Source organism: Epinephelus lanceolatus, chromosome 9 (genome assembly GCF_041903045.1).
Source record: "Epinephelus lanceolatus isolate andai-2023 chromosome 9, ASM4190304v1, whole genome shotgun sequence".
NCBI lineage: Eukaryota > Metazoa > Chordata > Actinopteri > Perciformes > Serranidae > Epinephelus > Epinephelus lanceolatus.
This window is the reverse complement of record NC_135742.1, coordinates 25,677,942-25,697,585: the sequence shown is the minus strand read 5'-3', so window position 1 is coordinate 25,697,585 and position 19,644 is coordinate 25,677,942. Positions and strand designations below refer to the sequence as shown.

Here is a 19,644-nt window from a genome sequence, read left to right as displayed (position 1 = left end):
GGTTTGTTTGGCATCTCCAGTCTCCACCAGCTGGACCCCCTCACTGATGCCCAGAGAGGGGTGGGGTCTGCTGGGATGCAAGACAAAGAAAGGTGGGGGTGCGCCTATGGTCCCCCCTTCCCTTCCCGTCTCCTCTCACAGCAAAGTTAACCTCTTCCACCTTACACCTGCTCAGAGTTTACAACGCACTTATTTTGAAAGAACAAATGGACGTGACGTGCAGAGATTTATTTAGAGAAGGCTGCTAAATCATTAAACTTCTAACCGGGTGTATTTACATTTAATTGCATGGTTATATGTCAGTTGTCAAACCTCCCTCTCTCTCCTCTCTTCTTCTCTTTCTTCCTTTCTCTCCCTCTTGCACACCATAAGGTCGGAGGTTAAGCAGGCAGCTCTTCAGAGGGTCTGTTCCTCCTTAACCCTTTGTCTCCAGACAAACTCCAGCCAGGATGAGGAGAGGGGGAGAGGAGGGGGGAGGAGTAGTCCCATGCAAGGGCCTCTGACTCTGAAGATGGATTGCATCGCTTCATGTTTGCTTGTACAGTAAGAGAGCGCTGTGATGACTTCTGTATGGCTGGAAGTGGGCTGGGAGAATAAAGCTTTGGGTAAAGTGGTAAAGTAATATTAAACATAGAAAGTGTGCGTGTGTGTGTGTGTGTGTGAAGGACCTTAATCCATCTGTGGAGGACTTTCTCAGACACACTGGTTAGACAGTAGATTGATGAACCTTTGCGATCAAAGAGCCTAAGTGGTGCTTATCGTTATCTCCCGGCCGTCCCCCTCAACACACACACACACACACACACACACACACACATACACACCACTAACCCCTCCGACTGCCCTCTCTACATATTCTCCTTTTCTCATCCTTATCCAAATTTGCTACTCCACAATGGTTTCTAACAGACACAGAGCACAAACAACCACATATACACACATCTTTTTTTGTTGTGTCCACAGATGAGACACTACATGTCAAAACAGAGAAAGACTGACATTTTTAAATGTCACACATTTGGCCTGCAGACCTATATTTTTGTATGGCAACTAAACTGGGAGGGTTGCTGAGGAGGGCTTATGTTTCTGCTGTATTGTTTGTCCAAGCTGCTGCTCGGCTACAGGGAGTAATTCCTCCTGCAAAGTAAGGCTTTTTAAAAGGCATCAAAGACTTATTTAAGGCTTATTTCATTACAGTCTGAACTATTGGTTTGAATCTATAAATGTGTATCTGGAGTCTCTTGCAGGACACTGAGAGGCATTTGTGTGATGTCTGGCATTAGTGATGCCATTTTGTGTGGAATAAGTGGACTGAAATGGAGTGTAATTGGTAAAGTTGATTATGGTTCGTCTCTATGGGTCTGATGGTGCTCCGTCTCTGTGGCAGTAAAGGGCGACAGCTCAGTAACTCCTGACCATCATGGTGCAAGTTAAACAGCTGGTACACTGGAATGCAGCAGAAAATAGAGAAGATTTGGTTCTATGCAATTTGATGTTTCAGAAGTTTGAAAGTAAATATTACCTTTTATTTTTTCTTTGCTTAATGGCTTTCCAAAAACTTGAAGCAAGTTTAGCCAAAAATACATGTTTTTCCCCTTACCTTTATTATTATTTATCAGTCTAGATAGTTTTGGTTTGAGTTGCTGAGTGCTTGTGATATTGGCTGTAGAGATGTTTGCCCTCTCTCAAATGTAATGGAACTAGAAGAGTTGAGAGGCACCTGATTTGGCCACATGCTGCGCAATGATGCATGGAGAATCCTTTTTCAGTCAAATTAGATGGTACTATCCTTGTGGTGCTCATAGGACTGGAAGAAAAAACATTTGAAAAACTCAACAGCAATGTCTCCCTCCAGGAATCATGACCCGTTTACTCAAGATAATCCACAGAGCTTGTTGTGAGCATGTTGGAACAATTTTCTTTCTACCAAACTACACCTGCCAATCGTACCACAGCGCAGAAGCTTGTGTGCATCTGCTAGCTCACCTAGCACCACTGAGCTAGCTAATCATACAGCTCAGCTGAGTGTTTACATCTCACCTGAAGCCTCTGGTCCATGAGCAGATTCACATTTCCTTCTGTGTGGTGATTTGGTTAGCTGGTGTAGAAAGAAAATAGTTCCACATGAAACTGCTCACAACAAGGTCTGTGAATAACCAGGTCATGACTTCTGCAAAGAGCCATGACCTGCAACACTCAACGCTCTGCAACTCACACCAAAATAAACTGGATTATTAAATAGCACCACAGGTAAGAGGAAAAATATTTGTTTTTTAATTGGAGGTGAACTGTCTCTTTGAGAAAGAAATCTTACCAAGGCTTATTCTGGTGTTCTTATAGCTTCATCAGACTGAGTGGGATTTGAAAGTTGGGAGAGTATCTTTGTACAATGGGTTGATGGATGTATCAAGCTAATCTTTTTCAGTGTATGTTAATACACTATTCCATAAGTATCTGTAATTGGAACCAGTAAGCAATGTATGGCACTAAGAGGACAGCACAATGGCAGTACAATAATGCAAAACAATGAATGTTTGGCCATTACATGTGGTGCAACAAAGTAGGATGGTGGAGGTTTATTTGAATGATACTATCCATCCTTGTTATTTAAAAGCCACAAGAATGGTCTAATGCTGTTAAGCACAGTATCGAAACAAGACAGAGACTCGAAGCTAATTTCCCCCTAAATGAGAGTTTATGGCTGAAACAGCCCTGAAGTCACTGAAGTAGATCTTAATATGAACATAAGGGCTGTCAAGGATAAGAGGCCGAGTAGGAGTGTGTGTGTGTTTGTGTGGGGTGGATGGAGGGGGTGGGGTGCTTGGGTTGTCCTGCATGTTGCGTCTGAAAGACGAAGGGAGAGGTTAAGGGTCAAACCAACAGCAGCCAGGCCAGTCCAGGGTCAGAGGGCTCAGACTAACCTGATCAGTGTTGGCTGTTTATCTGGCCACCCCGAACCTAACCGTGATGGAGCTGCCTGATCCGTTCCCCTAATGCTGGACTCTCGCTTTTCCCAGATCAACAACTCAGTGCCAGTTTTGAAGAAAAGCTGAACCTACTGAAAAAACATATGGATGCAAACATGAAAAATCAGATGCAGGATATCTTGTTGGCCATGCCTGGCCATCACGTCCCAGGATCCCTGCTTTTCCTGTCACTCTCCCCAGTGGAAGCAAAGTTTTTAAAAAGGACACTGTGATGTGAGCAAGAATAATTGTTTTAACTCCTAACATACCGCCGTGGTCCCAAGACCGGCAGCCAAACACACATGACAGGGTGAAAGGGATAGAGGCGCTCCCGCAGTGGGAGGTGGTGGGGGTTGTGGGACGTCATGGAGCCAATGTCCCGTCTGATTACAGCCAGAAGACTGAAGAGGCACGCTAGTCCTCCACACACACACACACACACACACACACACACACACACACACACAAATAAAGATACACAAAAACACTCTCTTTGAGACAGACACAGAACCAGCAAGACGGACAGACATGTACACACACACACACACACACACACACACATACTGACACACCTATTCAGTCAAGAGATTACACCCCATTCCCCCTAACCTCACTGCAGTCCCCTTGGCCAGACAGGACACATAGCATAATGATATCACTACCAGCAGGACTTCACATTGCCGCTCTTTTGTTTGCTCACTGTACAGACCGGCTGTGGCCCCTCACAGTCTTTGGATAAAGGAACGTTGTCAGCTCATTATGGTGCATGTGCCTGGGCCTGTAGCCAAAATTTTAAATAATACTCAAGTCATGAGTCCACGTTCTTGCAATGCAACCCCCGTCTCCTAAATTCTGTTTGACTTTCACAAAGGAAGTCTCAGTTTTTTAATTTGATTTTTAATTTCCTAAAAATTCTTGTCCACAGTTTCAGGAATAAAATTCTGGATTGTTTTTTTCTTGCTTTATATTGTTTGAATGATCTTTTAACAATTCAAAACTTTCCTATTTTCTCAGGTTTATCATTAATTACTGTGTGTGTAATCAGTATCTTTAGAACTACAATGTATAAAATGACAAAGTGAAAACAATGTGAAAGGTGTAACTTGTAGAGATGAAACTATATAAAATTAGGACCTGAATCTGCAGCTCCCCTGAGCTTTATAGCGAGTTATAGCTTATCGGTAATCTGTCTGGCCCCCAGCTTTACTGTTTTGGTTCACTCTCATCGCTCTGTAGGACACAACCTACTTAGCACCAAACTGCAGACAGACCAAGGTATGTGGGATTTATACTTGTGCGTCAGCTCTATGCAGAGCCTACACTTTAGGCTACGCACATGGCCTGCATAAGTAGCCTACTGTTGTGAGCATTTATACCTGTGCAGTGGTTTGTCTGTGTCACTCTGCAGCTACACCACCAAAACACTAGTCAGCGGTGGGGTTTCTGTGAGGTGCTATAAAGAGTAGTTGATTCAAAACACACCCAAAACACACTTTGAACATGGCTTAATAGAGACAATTTCAAACACAAACACACAAAATGGCATCACTATAACTCGCAGCAGAGAGGGTCGTCCACCAATTGGAAGATCGGCAGTTCTCCAGCCCACATGTTGAAGTATCTTTGAGCAAGATACTGAACCCCAAATTGCTCCTAATGGCTGTTCCATCGGTGTGTGACTGTGTTAAAAACTGAGTTGCAGGTGGCACCAGTGTATGAATGTGTGTGAATGGGTGAATGTGACTCAAGTGCAGGTCCATTTACATTTTCCCCACAAATACAACATGCTAATGTTTTTAGCACAGGCCTATGGCATTTTACATTGTATAAATTAGCCTAGTAGCTTGTAGACTTTTCTCTACTCATATGAAACCAGGGACAACAGCAACATTTAACAAAGGTAATGTTATAAAATTTGGCTCCATTACAACTCACTAGGTTCACCAATATAACATCTGTCTTATACTAAACACATTTTACAAACAAATATAACATGCTAACGTTATTAGCACAGGCCTGTGGCATTTATATTGTATGAATTAGCCTAGCAACCAGAGGAGATTTCCTCTGCTCAGATGAAGCCAGGATAAATCCCAAAGTATAAATCAGCAAAGGATAAATCCCACAAGATTTAAAATGCTATTCTGTGGAGTCTTTATTGTCGCACAATTTACTGTTTCCTATCTGTGAAGTTAAACTAAATAAAAGCTTTGTTTCCACTGAGGGAAATTGTTTCAGCTTCCAAAAATAGAGAGAAGGTCTCCGTCGCCATAATGCGTAGTTATTTTGGTAGCTATACCTTATTCACGTGGTTCCCAACCTTTTGACATTCTATGCCCTTATAGTGCGGAGTTCAACCAAAAAAGTGATTGCCCTTCTTGGTTTCATAAAAAATTTTTGTAGTGGCCCAAAGAAGTATTACTATATAGTGTTTCATATGAAAAATGCAAAGATTTGACTCAGTCAGAAAGAAAAGACATAATTTTGTCCATCAGTTGTATCTGGCAAATTGTTCTTAGGATCCCTCAAGCTGTCCTGACCTTAGATTGGGAACCGCTATTTCATTAATAACTGAAAGACTAGTTATAAAATCTATAAAACATATATCTAACAACACATGGTGTTGTATTCAGAGATTATATGCTTGGATTTGACTTTTTTAAAGGTCCCACGTGCCTCAACATTCCCCAGCAGGCCTCCCTCTCGGCCTGCATTTGGACTGCCCTGAGCCTTCCTGCAGGCTTGTCGACACTTGTGTACAAGCATGTTTGCAAACAGCCCAGACAAGACCACTGCTGGGAGACAAACACAAAACACAAACATCAATAAACAAACAAATCCATTCACACACCCCACTCCCTCCAAACACTGTGTGCACACGCAGCCCAATTCCAAAGCACTTGCTCAGCCTGCTGTCAGATGCCACGGTTTGCCAGCTGCAGCATTATTTGGTTCGTACTCAGTGCATTTCTGTGATCGTGTCTCATTATTAATAGATGGTGTCAGAGAGTCGCTGGCCTCTCTGTCTGACAAGGCATTAGCATAAACACAGACTTCCTCTCAGTATCTGTTTGCACCACACTGTTGACCTTTAATTATGGATGTCTAAATGTTTGTTACCTGTGCACTCAACTGTGTTTGTGTGTGTGTGTGTGTGTGTGTGTGTGTGTGTGTGTGTGTGTGTGTGTCTGTGTGCAAGCTACAGTGAAAGTGGAGGCTTTATAGGTTTCAGTATTCAGTCATGCTTTTTCATTTTCGCATTTTAAGAGTTTAAATAGAGGCTTCAATGAGACCAAGAACAGAATAACACTTCATCCCATATATTACTATTTTAAATAAAAATCATATCATGAAAACACTCTTCTGATTAACGTGCTGAGGAGGAACTACAAATCAGAGGCAAAGAAGTTGAGCAGATTATGCAGGGAGAAGGCTACTTCTCATTGATATATCATATTCAATATAACTTATCATACTCCTGTTATTACTCTATTAGGCACTGGTTTTTGCTTTTGCTTCTTGAAAACATTTATGTCTTGTATATTTGTATATTTCACCAGATATTCAATATTCTATTGTTCTAAAACTGGGCCCAATGAGTGACCCTGACCCAGGGAACCCACTGTTTGTCTGGTTGGGACTGGTTGTGAATTGCAAAAACTGTGTTTACTGTACTTAGTGTTACTGTAATTTGAAGCATTTTCTGGCACAAGAATATTTTTCAGGATAAATAAAGTCCTATTGAATTGAATTGAGGCAGCATGGTGGTGTAGTGGTTAGCCCTGTCGCCTCACAGCAAGAGAGTTCCTTCTGTTGCCTTCTGTGTGGAATTTGCATGTTCTCCACGTGTCAGCGTGGGTTTTCTCTGGGTACTCCACAATCCCAAGCCACGCAGGTTAATTGGTGACTCTAAATTGCCCGTTGGTGTGAATGTGCACATGAATGGTTGTCTGTCTCTATGTGTCAGCCCTGTGATAATCTGGTGACCTGTCCAGGGTGTACCCTGCCTCTCGTCCAATGTCAGCTGGGATAGGCTCCAGCACCCCCATGACCCCAACGGGATAAGCAGTTCCGGAAAATGAATGAATGAATTTAATTATTTCATCATTAGGCAACTGACAGAGTTTCAAAGAAACACCAAACAGCCAATGAAGATGCTTCAGTCACAAATGCTGCCATCCTATCTAAATGATAAGGAAACCAGAGAACTACACATAAAACATCACATCATTCACAAAGAAACACACTGCAGGGTACTTTACTACAACAGTCAACGATAATCAACAATTTCATACATATTGTATTTATCAGTCATATCCAATACATGTCATGTGTACATCATGTAATTCAACATTTGAAAATGAAAGAGGAATTGCAATGTAAATAACTTGACAAAAAAAATCAGATTTTATTTTCAAATTTTAGTTTATAAATTATTATTGTTATTTCAATCATTTTACTGTGTGTTTTATTTTGTGGCTTGTGTAAGTTGTGGAGCCTACACAATTTAGTGAGCATAGGGCTGCATGGCTCTGTTTGTGGGACGTTTCTGTAAAGACTGACGTACGCGGGGGCTCAAAAGCAGACTCGTGCACAGTGGAATACACAAACTTGTCCTTTAATCTTGCCAAAGTCGGTACACAGGAGGTCAAACAGCGGAGGCAAAGGTACAGAGACAGCAGGCAAAAAGCAGGGTCAAAAAAGGGTAGCAACTGGTCAAAAAACACTGAAGACTCACAAGGAAAAAACGCTGGAACGCTGTCACAAAGGAACAAGACGAACTGGCACAGAGGGGAGAAAACAAGCAGACTAAGAGGCCGTTTACACATACACGGTGATTTTGATAAACGGAGACATCTTCCTTCGTTTGTGCCCTTCGTTTACACGCAAACGGAGATTTCTCCTCTGAAAACGAGTCTTTCTAAAAACTCCGGCCAGAGTGGAGATTTTGGAAAACTCCAGTTGCGCGTTTGCATGTAAACTGAGATAAACGCAGATAAACGGATTTATAGGCAGCCCACGTCACAGTATGCGCCGGAACTTGCGCCTGTGTAAAAAGTGCGACCTATGTTGCTATGGTGACAATGGATACATGGAAGGCTTGAGCTTCTCGTTACACTGCCACCTACAGGTTTGGCATGCTCTTGTGTATATATACACGGGTAAGTGTAAACGAAGATCTTTTTGAAAACGGAGACGGTGAAATGTCCGTTTATGAAAATAGTCGGCAACGTGTAAACGGCCTCTAAATACTCTACAGGGAGGGGAGACAATGAGACACAGGTGCAACACATTAGGGGCGGAGCAGGTAATCACACAGGTGGGAAAACACGAGGGCAGGAAGTGAAGGACCTGAAATGAGACAACAGGTGAGTTTCAACATAAAAACAAAGATAAATGTGAGAAACAAAAAGTAACTTAACTAACAAGGCGAGGTGTGACAGTTTCAAGCGCCCTTGGGCGCCCTGTGCTGGCCACAGGGCCCTAGACAGCTGCTAAGTGTGCTTCTGTGTTGGGCTAGCTCTGGAAACAGAGCTTGTTTATCAAAAAAAATGCCAGTTGAAGGACTGACCCCCCTGACAGAGGTCTGGGCTGAGCCCTATGTCCTCAAATCCTATAAACACCCTGACGTACACGTGACCTGTGCTGGGCTGCTGCAACTGGATTTGCTTCGTTTATTACTTTTGACTGATAAATATTATTCATAATTGTTATTAAATGGCTCCTGGCCTCTTGTCATTTGCAAAAGTGGTCCCTGGGCAAAGCATGGTGTGTATCACTGCCCTTTAGGGGCAAGGGAGGAGCTGATTAACAGATAACCTGTTATCAAACCCACAACATTTGGATACTATCCAAGATCCAGTGGTCTCCAAATATCTCAAATATGAGCACTAAAGCACAGAGAAATGTGTACAAATAATACAGAAGGACAATATTATTTTCCATTTAATCAATGGCACATCGTTTATTATTTGGATTGAATATGTCACTTAGGAGAGGGTTATTTAGCTTTTGTGACACAGTGAAACAATAAATGTGCAACTTAAGAGGACATTTAAGGGGTAACATCACAATTAATAAAAATGAACAATGCTACCAAGATTCTTTATTGTCCTTGTGGACTTCGTGCCTGCCATTATAGATTCTAACCAATCTAACCAATCTTTTTCTCCTTGTCTTCCTCAGCTGTTAAAAGGTCTGCTGGTGTTTACATGGGTGTTACGTCTCCATCTCCTCAGCCTCACACTGTGACCTGTGTCACCTGACACAACATGCTTTTATTGTAATAGCATCATTCCATTAGTATTAATAAAGTACTGTGTGTGTGTGTGTGTGTGTGGGCAGCAAGCCATCCATTCATCAAAAATGGATACAGCGGCATCTCTGCCTGCAGCTATCTGTGTTGTTGTTTTTCCCCTCCACTGCCTTTTGCCTTCCTTTCCCTCCCATTTGTGTTGTGTGTGTGTGTGTGTGTGTGTGTGTGTGTGTGCACGTGACACACATTAACATCAGATGCATTTTTCTGGTTTTGCTGCTTTCACTGTCAGCATCGCCATCTTCGCCACACCTGGCAACTATTATGCAAAAATAACAGCACACAGCATTTCCATTAGGCGTGCTAATGCCACCTTGCTCTGTGCTCACAGTATGAACATGTAATGTCAAATTAGCATGAACTCAATTACATATGGCTCCTACTTACTGTAAAGGTGACAAGTCTTTAAAGATATTTTAGGTGTGAACTAAACCATGAATGTCCTGGATATATTCATCATTTCGTGATGAACATTACTGTAGGTGACAGTGACTACTACTGCCTGACTTTTCAATCTCACCACACCACAAAGTCTATTTTGGCAGCTGTTTTGGAGCTTCCTCAGCAGGTGGAACTGTAGATGTTTCTGAGCACTTCGAGGACCTCTCATCCATGCTGTCTTAAAAACTGAGTTTCTGAGTTTGTCACAGAACCCCAATACCACCACAAGGTCCATTGACTAGCTGCTCTAGAGCTTTTGATTGAGATCATTGAGGTCAGCTACTGCATCCAATGTCAAGAATAACCCTTTGAACCTGACTTCTCAAGATCAGTAACTGACTTTTGTAAAGCGCACAACCATTTCATATTTTCATTTATACTCATTGCCCTAATGTGTATCATAAATGAGTCAAAGATTGTGGCCCTAACTTGCTACACTACACCACACCAGATAAACATATACAGTTATTACTGGAGTGTTGAGAGGATGCACATTTTGCTATCTGGCCTCTGACAAGGCCTACGAAGTAAGTGGCACTTAAAGGAAAATTTCTGTGTTATTTATCCTGGACCCTATTTTCCTATTTTGTTGTTACTAAGTGAGTAATGGAGACAACAGTTTTTGAAATTAGTCCAGTATTGAGCGAGACCTCTGCAGCAACAGTGCAAAACAAGCTGCAGTGTAATCCCTATGGGCAATTGGGCTCCATCAATTTACATGCATTAAAAGTGCTATTTTTTCCCACTGGCAGGCTCAGACTGTTATTGTAAGTGTCTGACAACATTACAGAAAGGACCCTACAGAGAAATTAAATGTTTTCTTTACCTTTTGTTGGTCTTTTTACTACTGTGACCAAGTCTCGCTCAAGGAGAAGTCTCGATCTAAAACTTCAGGATAGGTGACTTGTTGCAAGAAAACCAACGGTGGATACATTAGTGAGAGATAGAGACAGAAGTGCCAGGAAGAGTTAGTTCTGTTGGAATACAGAAAGCGTAGCTTAGTGTAAAAAGATTTTCAGTGTCATGGCTGAATATTTAGCTGATTTTGACAATGTGGAAAAGTCTGCAGATTTCAATACGAGACTGCAATCATTTCATACTTGTTACACAGACTAACAAACGCACCAGAAAGGTACAGAAAAACGTTTTATTTCTCTGTAGGGTCTAAAAACTAGCACTTTTAATGGACATTAATTGATGGTACGCTATTGCCTGTAGGGATTATATTGCTGCCTATTTCACTGCTGCAGCTACGTCTCTATCAATACCGGATGAATTTAAAAAATTGTTGTTCTCGTTAGTCACTTATACAGAAGAACCTTTTAAAAGCCTTAACATTAAGTTTCCCAATTGTATTTACTGATCAAATGTCATCATCTAATACCCAAGACTCTGAATAGAAATATTCTAGAAGTCTTCTGTCTCATTTTATTCACATTTTTCCCAGATGTATTTGATATCTATAAATTGAGGGTTTCTCAAATATAATTTAAAATACATTTTTGAAGGTTTTGGTAGCACTTGTGGTCTAGTGGTTTACGATATATGCTATGTTGTGTGGTGTCACTGGTTTAATTGAGGCTATGGATATTTGTTGCATGTCATCTTTTCCTCCTCCCACATTTTTAGGGTCATTGTCAGACTCCAACAAATCCTTACATAAATTCGGCCCACATCTTTCAATCCAAAGTAGCCTCAAAAATTTCACACAACTGATCTTGTTTCTGACTTGTTTACAGTTCAGTGTCATCATGTGTGCCCACGTCTGTCAGTCTAGAGTAAGGTGAAGAGCGTGGCGTGTGGTGGCGTGCTTTGCGCGCACTGTCCAGCATCATTCAAAGCGTCAGCAGTGGAAAGGTGTGACATTAAGTGTGATTTTTGTGCTTAAAGTGAAAAAATCACACATCTCCCTGTGGTAACACCTGTCAATCAAATGTCTGAAACTCATGTTTCAGTGGTCACAACACTGAGGTCTGTGCTGTATACACATTTTCAGTTGTTTTTCAATCATGTATGGGTGGTTTAAATAGACCAACTAGGAGACAATGGGCCCCTGGGCACACATAAGATAAAAGCCCACCGCAAGCTGAGCCGTGTTTCTCATAGTAGTCTTGTGTTTTGATTTTTTTTTATTTGATTTGTCACAAAGATCTATTTTTTACATTTTAAACAAAAACAGCTCAAACCATAATTCATAAACATGCAGTGACTGCAGATCAGAACAAACTGGGACTCCTTGTCAAAATGATGAATCATTTGTGCCATAAGTTTATTGAAGTTCATTGTCTTCAAGTTTACAGTTACAGTTCACTCACAGAGTTTTACATTATGACTAATAAACAAACTTTAAATGAACTATTCCACTAGTTCAGTGAAGTCAGTTTTAAAGCAACAGGGAAACTTCTGTTTACAGTTAATTTGAAGCAAGTTTTTTACGCTGTGTTAGGTGCATTTTTTGGCTTGCCTTTTTCCTGTGCATTACGTCTCTGTGAGATAACCTGATATTGTTTCATGAGGTCCTCCTGGTCCTTAATGTACTCCTTGATCTAAGAGGAAGACAGAAGGAAATAATGAGTCAACTGTTTTCTGTTGCTCTGGCTGTTTGTCTCCATCTCTGCTCTGTCAGGGTACGTACCTTGTCCAGCTGTTTCTCCGTGTCATTCATATCCACAGCTTCCCTCCCTTCTATCTTGTCATCTGTCATCTCGTAGAGGTTGAGGGTTGCCATCTTAATCCTTCCGAGTGTTATTGTCTTCTTTGCTGCTCTTTCCAGAAAGTGATTCCACTCCCTTTCCTGTGTGATGACAGGGACACGTGAACTTCACACTGAGGACTGTAGTTGAATTTTGAAGCAACTTTTGATTTGTTGTTAGCTCTGATCCTGGGCTTTAACGGGGGGGTCATGTCTAGTACCAATATGAGAGCCTCGGAGTGCGTCTTCTCTAGCTCTCCCTGGAGCTGGTACAGCTGGCTGTTCTTCTGCAGCCGAATAAAGTGATGCTGGTCCTCCAGTGTCTGCAGTGTTTTTTTCTGCTGGTCGATCTGCTCCTGCACCTCAATATATTTCTGATAGAGATGGTCCCTGAAGTGGACACAGTTCTCTAAATGACCGATGAGCTCCTTCACACTATTAAACTGTAACACACACACATTAAAGGTGTAGAACCAAAACTGATCTTCATTAACTACTCAAAACATGCACATGAACACACCTGCAAGCATCATACAAATTACTGCACTTTTTTTAAAATAAAAAAATAAATCTGTAGGAAAAAACTACCTCACCCACAGTAAGGGTATATATGCATAGTCAATGCAGGGTGTCGACAGGTATCAGACACTTATGTTTAATGATTTTTGGACAGATCATTGTTTTCTTATTCAAGCACTGCAGGTTAGTAGTATATATGTGGTCCCATGCAGAGGTAGGTTTTATGTAAGATTAGGATTATCAGAGTGAGTTAAATCAATCTACATTTTGCCAACAGGTAACAAAGTAAAAAGACAAAGACGTATTAGACTCAGTGGTAAGTTTAAAGATTTGTAACACCAGAAATGTGGACTTTCCCGCAGAAGAGCTTGACTCATTTTGACCAAAAGAAATTAAAAAAATGGATAAATGAAATTAGATCAAACGTTTGTGGCAATTTAAGGTCCAGGGTATAGGATTTAACTGTGATGAAACCTCTCCCGTGTGCCAAGCATGTAGAACTACAGTGGCCGACGCGAATATATGAAAACACAAATGGCCCTATCTAGAGCCAGTGTTTGCTCTGGACGTTCTGGGCCACTGTAGAAACAAAATGGCGGACAGCATGAGAGAGGACCCACTTTGTATGTAGATAAAACAGCTCATTCTGAGGTAACAAAAACACAATGATTCTTATTTTCAGCCAGTTATAAACTACTGGAAACATATTTATTCATTTTATTGTATATAATTTCTGCAAATAAGCTCCTAAATTGTACATACTGAACCTTTAATACCTCACAAATTGAAATTTAAGACTATTCAATTACTTTAAGAGCTAATATTTACAAAGACATTGTAAGACTTTTTAAAGACCTGCAGACACCCTGGTCGAATGATGCGAGGCCATAATCGAGAGACAAGGTGAGTCAAGATTTAGGGAGGTTTACCATCATGACTAAACAGTTAGGTATTTATCTGCAGTATTATATAATATTCTAATATTATTTGGGATGTACAGGACTTGATATGTTTGGTGGTCCTGTGCGTTTCAATTGACAGATGGTTTAGTACTTAATGGATCTTTTTATGATTGATGAAATTTATATTGAGTCACACGTTTCTCTGCCGTGTAAAAATCCTTGCAGTACCTTAGTCATTTTGACCATGCGCTCCATGTAGTCCTGATACAAAGAGTGTCTCTGCACCTGACGCTGTAGCTCCTGCTTCCTCCCCATCACTTCAACATACTCCACCTCAAGCCTCTCTTTATTAGCTTCAAGTTGAAGCAAGTCTTCGCTCTCCTCCTCAGCAGCTGGATACACTACTTTCTCCTGCAGGGAGGGTGATAGGGATTCAGTGAGGTTTAGTGAAATTGAAATCCAATAAGGAATAGCTACAGTGAGTCTAGCACAGGAGTGGTGAGTGAAATAGTTCTCTACTGTACCTTTAGAAACTTATCATAGGTTTTGTGTAACTCCTTCACTTTCTTAAACTCCCCCTGCAACTCATCTGTGTTCTGTTCCAAGATCGCCAACCTCTACATGAAAAGACACACAGCAGGCAAAAATTACTGAGGAATATTTATGTAGCATGGTCAATCGGGACAGTGAGCATTAAGACAGATAATAAAATGGTAAATGGATTGCATTACTTTTACAGTACATGTCACTTTCACCCATTCACATACACATTCATACACAGGTGGCCACACACACAGCACTGTGGGGTTTAGTATCTTGCCCAAAGATACTTCAGCATGCGGACTAAGGAGCCAGGAATTTTTTGATTACCAGACGATCTGCTCTACCTCCTGAGCCACAGATGTTGCCGGTGGGGTAGGGAAGATGGGGATTGGTAGGCACACTTTTCACTCTCTGCTATACTTCCCTGGTTAGAACCAGTAGTAATTGAAAGGCTAAGGTCTCAGCTATAAATAAATATGTTTTAATGTACCACGTTTTCTAAAATTAGGAGATTTGTGATTAAAGTCATGCTGTGCATCTGTGCCAACCTGCCCCATCCTGGGGTTGGTTGGCACATGTTAAGCAAACAGTAGAAACAATTTCAACATTTAATTCAATCAACAACAAGAAAATGTACATTTAATTGAATATCTACACATTTCAGATCCAGATTCATACTTTAATGTCCTCTATGGAGAAAATTTGTTCTCACAGTCGTAAAAAAAAACACTCAGAGCAGGTAACCGACCGGACAAGACAGACAAACAGACAAGAACATCACAATAAACACACAGCACACATCTGTTACAATATGCCACAGCTATATAAAAGAGTAATGGCAATGGGTACTAAACTCCTCCAAAAGCGGGCTTTCTTGCAGAGTGGCTGTCTGTATGTGTGCCCAGAGGGGAGGAGGATGAAGCATGGTTTGACGGGGTGGCAGGGGTTGTGTGCTATGGTCAGTGCTCTGATGGTACCGGCACTGTTAGTGAGGGCTGGCAGGTTTGGGGTGGGGAGGCCAATTATTTAATCTAGTGGTGATTTTCAGTAGCTTGTTTCCGTTGGTGAGAGTAAGCATGGTGAAATACACAGCACAGGAGGATGAGTTCAATGATACTACGATAGAGAAGGAGCATGAGGTAGGGTTTGACTGAAAGAGCATGGCAGAGAGTCTTTGCTGGCAGCGTTGTATGTATGTATGTATGTATGTCTGTGGTGTGGTGATTAAAGCTCTGTCTATTGTCCAGGATGATGCCAAGGTACTTAAAGCTCTGCACTGCCTCCAACAACATTTTTAAGCAATTCATCATCAGGAATGTCTTATTACTTTTGCCATTTACCAATAAAAATAATAATAATTAATCAAAATTATAAATGTTGTTTTTAAACTTTCAAAGTAGTCTCTAAAAATACAGTTATGGTTGCAACTGTGAGACAAATTTCTGAAATTGTACAGGCAAATCAGGTTTTCCATTGGATCTTATTATTTCAGACAAATAAAGATGACTGCAGTGAGAGAGGAAAATGAGCATTTTAAGATCTTAAATTTGGATCAGGCTAAGACAAGAGGAAGGCTATTCTCAGGAGCTGAATTTAAGAAGTATGAGAAAATGGTTAAAATCCCATATGAGCTCAGATATGTCTAGGAGAAATTGGTTGGACTCAGAAGAGATTTTATTTTGAATTTTCCTTTCCTCTGGGACAGACCACTTTCTTTTTACTTTCGATACCATAAAACTGATAAGTCAACCTCACCAAAAAATATAGTGACTTTCAGATGTTTTGACAGGTCAAGAAAACAAACATTTTGACAATACAGTACAGGCCAAAAGTTTGGACACACCTTCTCATTCAATGCGTTTTCTTTATTTTCATGACTATTTACATTGTAGATTCTCACTGAAGGCATCAAAACTATGAATGAACACATGTGGAGTTATGTACTTAACAAAAAAAGGTGAAATAACTGAAAACATGTTTTATATTCTAGTTTCTTCAAAATAGCCACCCTTTGCTCTGATTACTGCTTTGCACACTCTTGGCATTCTCTCCATGAGCTTCAAGAGGTAGTCACCTGAAATGGTTTCCACTTCACAGGTGTGCCTTATCAGGGTTAATTAGTGGAATTTCTTGCTTTATCAATGGGGTTGGGATCATCAGTTGTGTTGTGCAGAAGTCAGGTTAATACACAGCCGACAGCCCTATTGGACAACTGTTAAAATTCATATTATGGCAAGAACCAATCAGCTAACTAAAGAAAAACGAGTGGCCATCATTACTTTAAGAAATGAAGGTCAGTCAGTCTGGAAAATTGCAAAAACTTTAAATGTGTCCCCAAGTGGAGTCGCAAAAACCATCAAGCGCTACAACGAAACTGGCACACATGAGGACCGACCCAGGAAAGGAAGACCAAGAGTCACCTCTGCTTCTGGGGATAAGTTCATCCGAGTCACCAGCCTCGGAAATCGCAAGTTAACAGCAGCTCAGATCAGAGACCAGATGAATGCCACACAGAGTTCTAGCAGCAGACCCATCTCTAGAACAACTGTTAAGAGGAGACTGCGCGAATCAGGCCTTCATGGTCAAATAGCTGCTAGGAAAGCACTGCTAAGGAGAGGCAACAAGCAGAAGAGATTTGTTTGGGCCAAGAAACACAAGGAATGGACATTAGACCAGTGGAAATCTGTGCTTTGGTCTGATGAGTCCAAATTTGAGATCTTTGGTTCCAACCGCCGTGTCTTTGTGAGACGCAGAAAAGGTGAACGGATGGATTCCACATGCCTGGTTCCCACTGTGAAGCATGGAGGAGGAGGTGTGATGGTGTGGGGGTGTTTTGCTGGTGACACTGTTGGGGATTTATTCAAAATTGAAGGCACACTGAACCAGCATGGCTACCACAGCATCCTGCAGCGACATGCCATCCCATCCGGTTTGCGTTTAGTTGGACGATCATTTATTTTTCAACAGGACAATGACCCCAAACACACCTCCAGGCTGTGTAAGGGCTATTTGACCAAGAAGGAGAGTGATGGAGTGCTGCGGCAGATGACCTGGCCTCCACAGTCACCAGACCTGAACCCAATCGAGGCTGGTTTGGGGTGAGCTGGACCGCAGAGTGAAGGCAAAGGGGCCAACAAGTGCTAAACACCTCTGGGAACTCCTTCAAGACTGTTGGAAAACCATTTCAGGTGACTACCTCTTGAAGCTCATGGAGAGAATGCCAAGAGTGTGCAAAGCAGTAATCAGAGCAAAGGGTGGCTATTTTGAAGAAACTAGAATATAAAACATGTTCTCAGTTATTTCACCTTTTTTTGTTAAGTACATAACTCCACATGTGTTCATTCATAGTTTTGATGCCTTCAGTGAGAATCTACAATGTAAATAGTCATGAAAATAAAGAAAACGCATTGAATGAGAAGGTGTGTCCAAACTTTTGGCCTGTACTGTACATTTTTTCTGAACCCTTAAAATGATGAGGAAAAAAGCTGTGCACCAACTGTAGCTAACCAACCCTGATCTCCTCAAAGCTGCTAGACATGTGATGGCTAACCCTTAGGGAATGTGTGTTAGTTATGTAACAAAAGGGGGGAGGGCATGGAACAAACTGGGGGGGCCAGTACAAACATTTTTTAAGCATTGGGGAGGAGCTTATGTTTTTATTTTGGCATAGGGGAAGGGGATACAAATTTAAATGGTGGTATTTTGTATTTATTTTACTGCCATGCCTTCCAAGGTTTGGACGGACAGCATGTTTTCTTTAAAAAAATTGCCCAAATTACACCATTTATCATAGCCAGAAACTATAGGTTCAAATTTTTTTTAGGATTCTCACATTTCTGACCTTGGACATATCATGTGCCACAGACCCTTCCATCAGAAAAAAAATCAAAACCAAATATGAACTTAAAACAGTGATATTTCAACAAAATAACTATGTCTAGTCTCATTTGAAATTTGGCCAAAAATAAAGAGGGAACTTCAACTTTTAACTTTCAAACATCAAAGGTACGTTTTAAAAAAATCCAATAACTAATTTATGGTGGAGGGAGGATCATGCATTTTCAGTCACACAGAGAGGCCCAAGAAAAAATATTTGTAACTTTGGGGAGGGACAAAATAATTAAACAACAACAACAAAAACGAAGTCACACTCCAGCCACCTCCTCTGATAAGTAGGCCTAAAGAACAAAGCACCTTAAGTTAAGATTTTCCTTTAAATAAAACAAGTTGCACAAAAAATAGGCCCATTTAAGTCTTCTCCTTAGGTTTCCTTAATGTTTTCTTATCTTGGTCTTATACTGAAGGACATTCTTAAAGTTCATTAAACCGTTGCACAGAAGATCTTAGCAACCAAAGTAAGGTAAAAACCTTAAGGTAGGCTACCCCTGAACGCATCTTCACCGCAATATGGCTGAGTGTATGATGACCTATTCATACCTGTTGGCGCTCCTTGAGCTTTGTCTCCAGCTCTATCTCCTCCCGGCGTTTCCTCAGTAGATCAGTGATGGCAAAGCTATTATCATGTAACGTTAAAGCTCTTTCTGTCACTACACCGCCTGCGCCCTCAGCCGACCTCCTGTTCACACAAATAGAAGAAAGTTATTAACATTGACTGTTGGGATTGATCCTGGCTGAGCTTCACACGCTCCACCAGCTCAGTATGAACTCACTGTGGGTAAACTCACTGTGAGGACCGCTGCTCACGGCCGCTCCTCCTGCTCATGTTGTCTTTGGAGGTTTTAACGATATCTTCGGGTTTTAAACCGCTCTCCTTCCTCCTCGTACTGTCGGTGATTAGTTTTCAAACTTTCTACCAGCGCTACCCTCCAGCGTTCCTCCCGGCCGTTTCCATGGTAACACAAACCAGGAACTTTTAAAGGCACAGTCCGCCATTTCAGTGTAAAGAGAAACTACTTTCAAAACATTTTAATTTTAGTTTTAATTCTAATGTCAATTTCAGTTTCAATTTTTATTTTTATTTTTATTTTATCTGAGCCAAACTCTATGAGAACTGAAAGGTTTGGGCCATTATCAGAAAATGAATCAACAACTAGAATTCTGATTTTTTTTCACATATAAAACTACATAAAGCTCAGATTCTTTTTTTAAAGGAAAGAAAAAAGTAATAGCGCAAACGTTGAAAAAGAAATGTCAGGACAGATAAAGAATCCGCAGGGCATCCCCTTAACAAACAAACAAAAAAAAGTATATACTAGACTTATGCACATTTATCCAATTCTTACAGTAAGATAGTATGTTTACGAC

The 19,644-nt window shown here is 41.0% G+C and overlaps 1 protein-coding gene across 1 annotated transcript; it reads right to left on the bottom strand.

Moving 5' to 3' along the window:
• Positions 1 to 11,971: 11,971 nt before the first annotated feature.
• On the bottom strand, positions 11,972 to 19,190 carry cfap73 (cilia and flagella associated protein 73). The gene is made up of 7 exons (XM_033620384.2): positions 19,065 to 19,190; positions 18,817 to 18,955; positions 14,361 to 14,453; positions 14,065 to 14,247; positions 12,637 to 12,858; positions 12,359 to 12,517; positions 11,972 to 12,269 (listed from the first exon to the last, which is right to left on the bottom strand). The coding sequence occupies exons 1-7, from the start codon at positions 19,100 to 19,102 to the stop codon at positions 12,156 to 12,158; spliced, it is 948 nt and encodes a 315-aa protein (XP_033476275.2). The 5' UTR covers positions 19,103 to 19,190; the 3' UTR covers positions 11,972 to 12,155.
• Positions 19,191 to 19,644: the final 454 nt, after the last annotated feature.

Excerpts from the sequence above, each read along its gene's own strand:
- cfap73 (XM_033620384.2), bottom strand. The coding sequence starts at position 19,102 with ATGAGCAGGAGGAGCGGCCGTGAGCAGCGGTCCTCACA. Across the intron at positions 14,454-18,816 it reads AGCTCAAGGAGCGCCAACAG|AGGTTGGCGATCTTGGAACA; the intron begins GTATGAATAGGT and ends CTTTTCATGTAG. Across the intron at positions 12,270-12,358 it reads CGGAGAAACAGCTGGACAAG|ATCAAGGAGTACATTAAGGA; the intron begins GTACGTACCCTG and ends TCTTCCTCTTAG.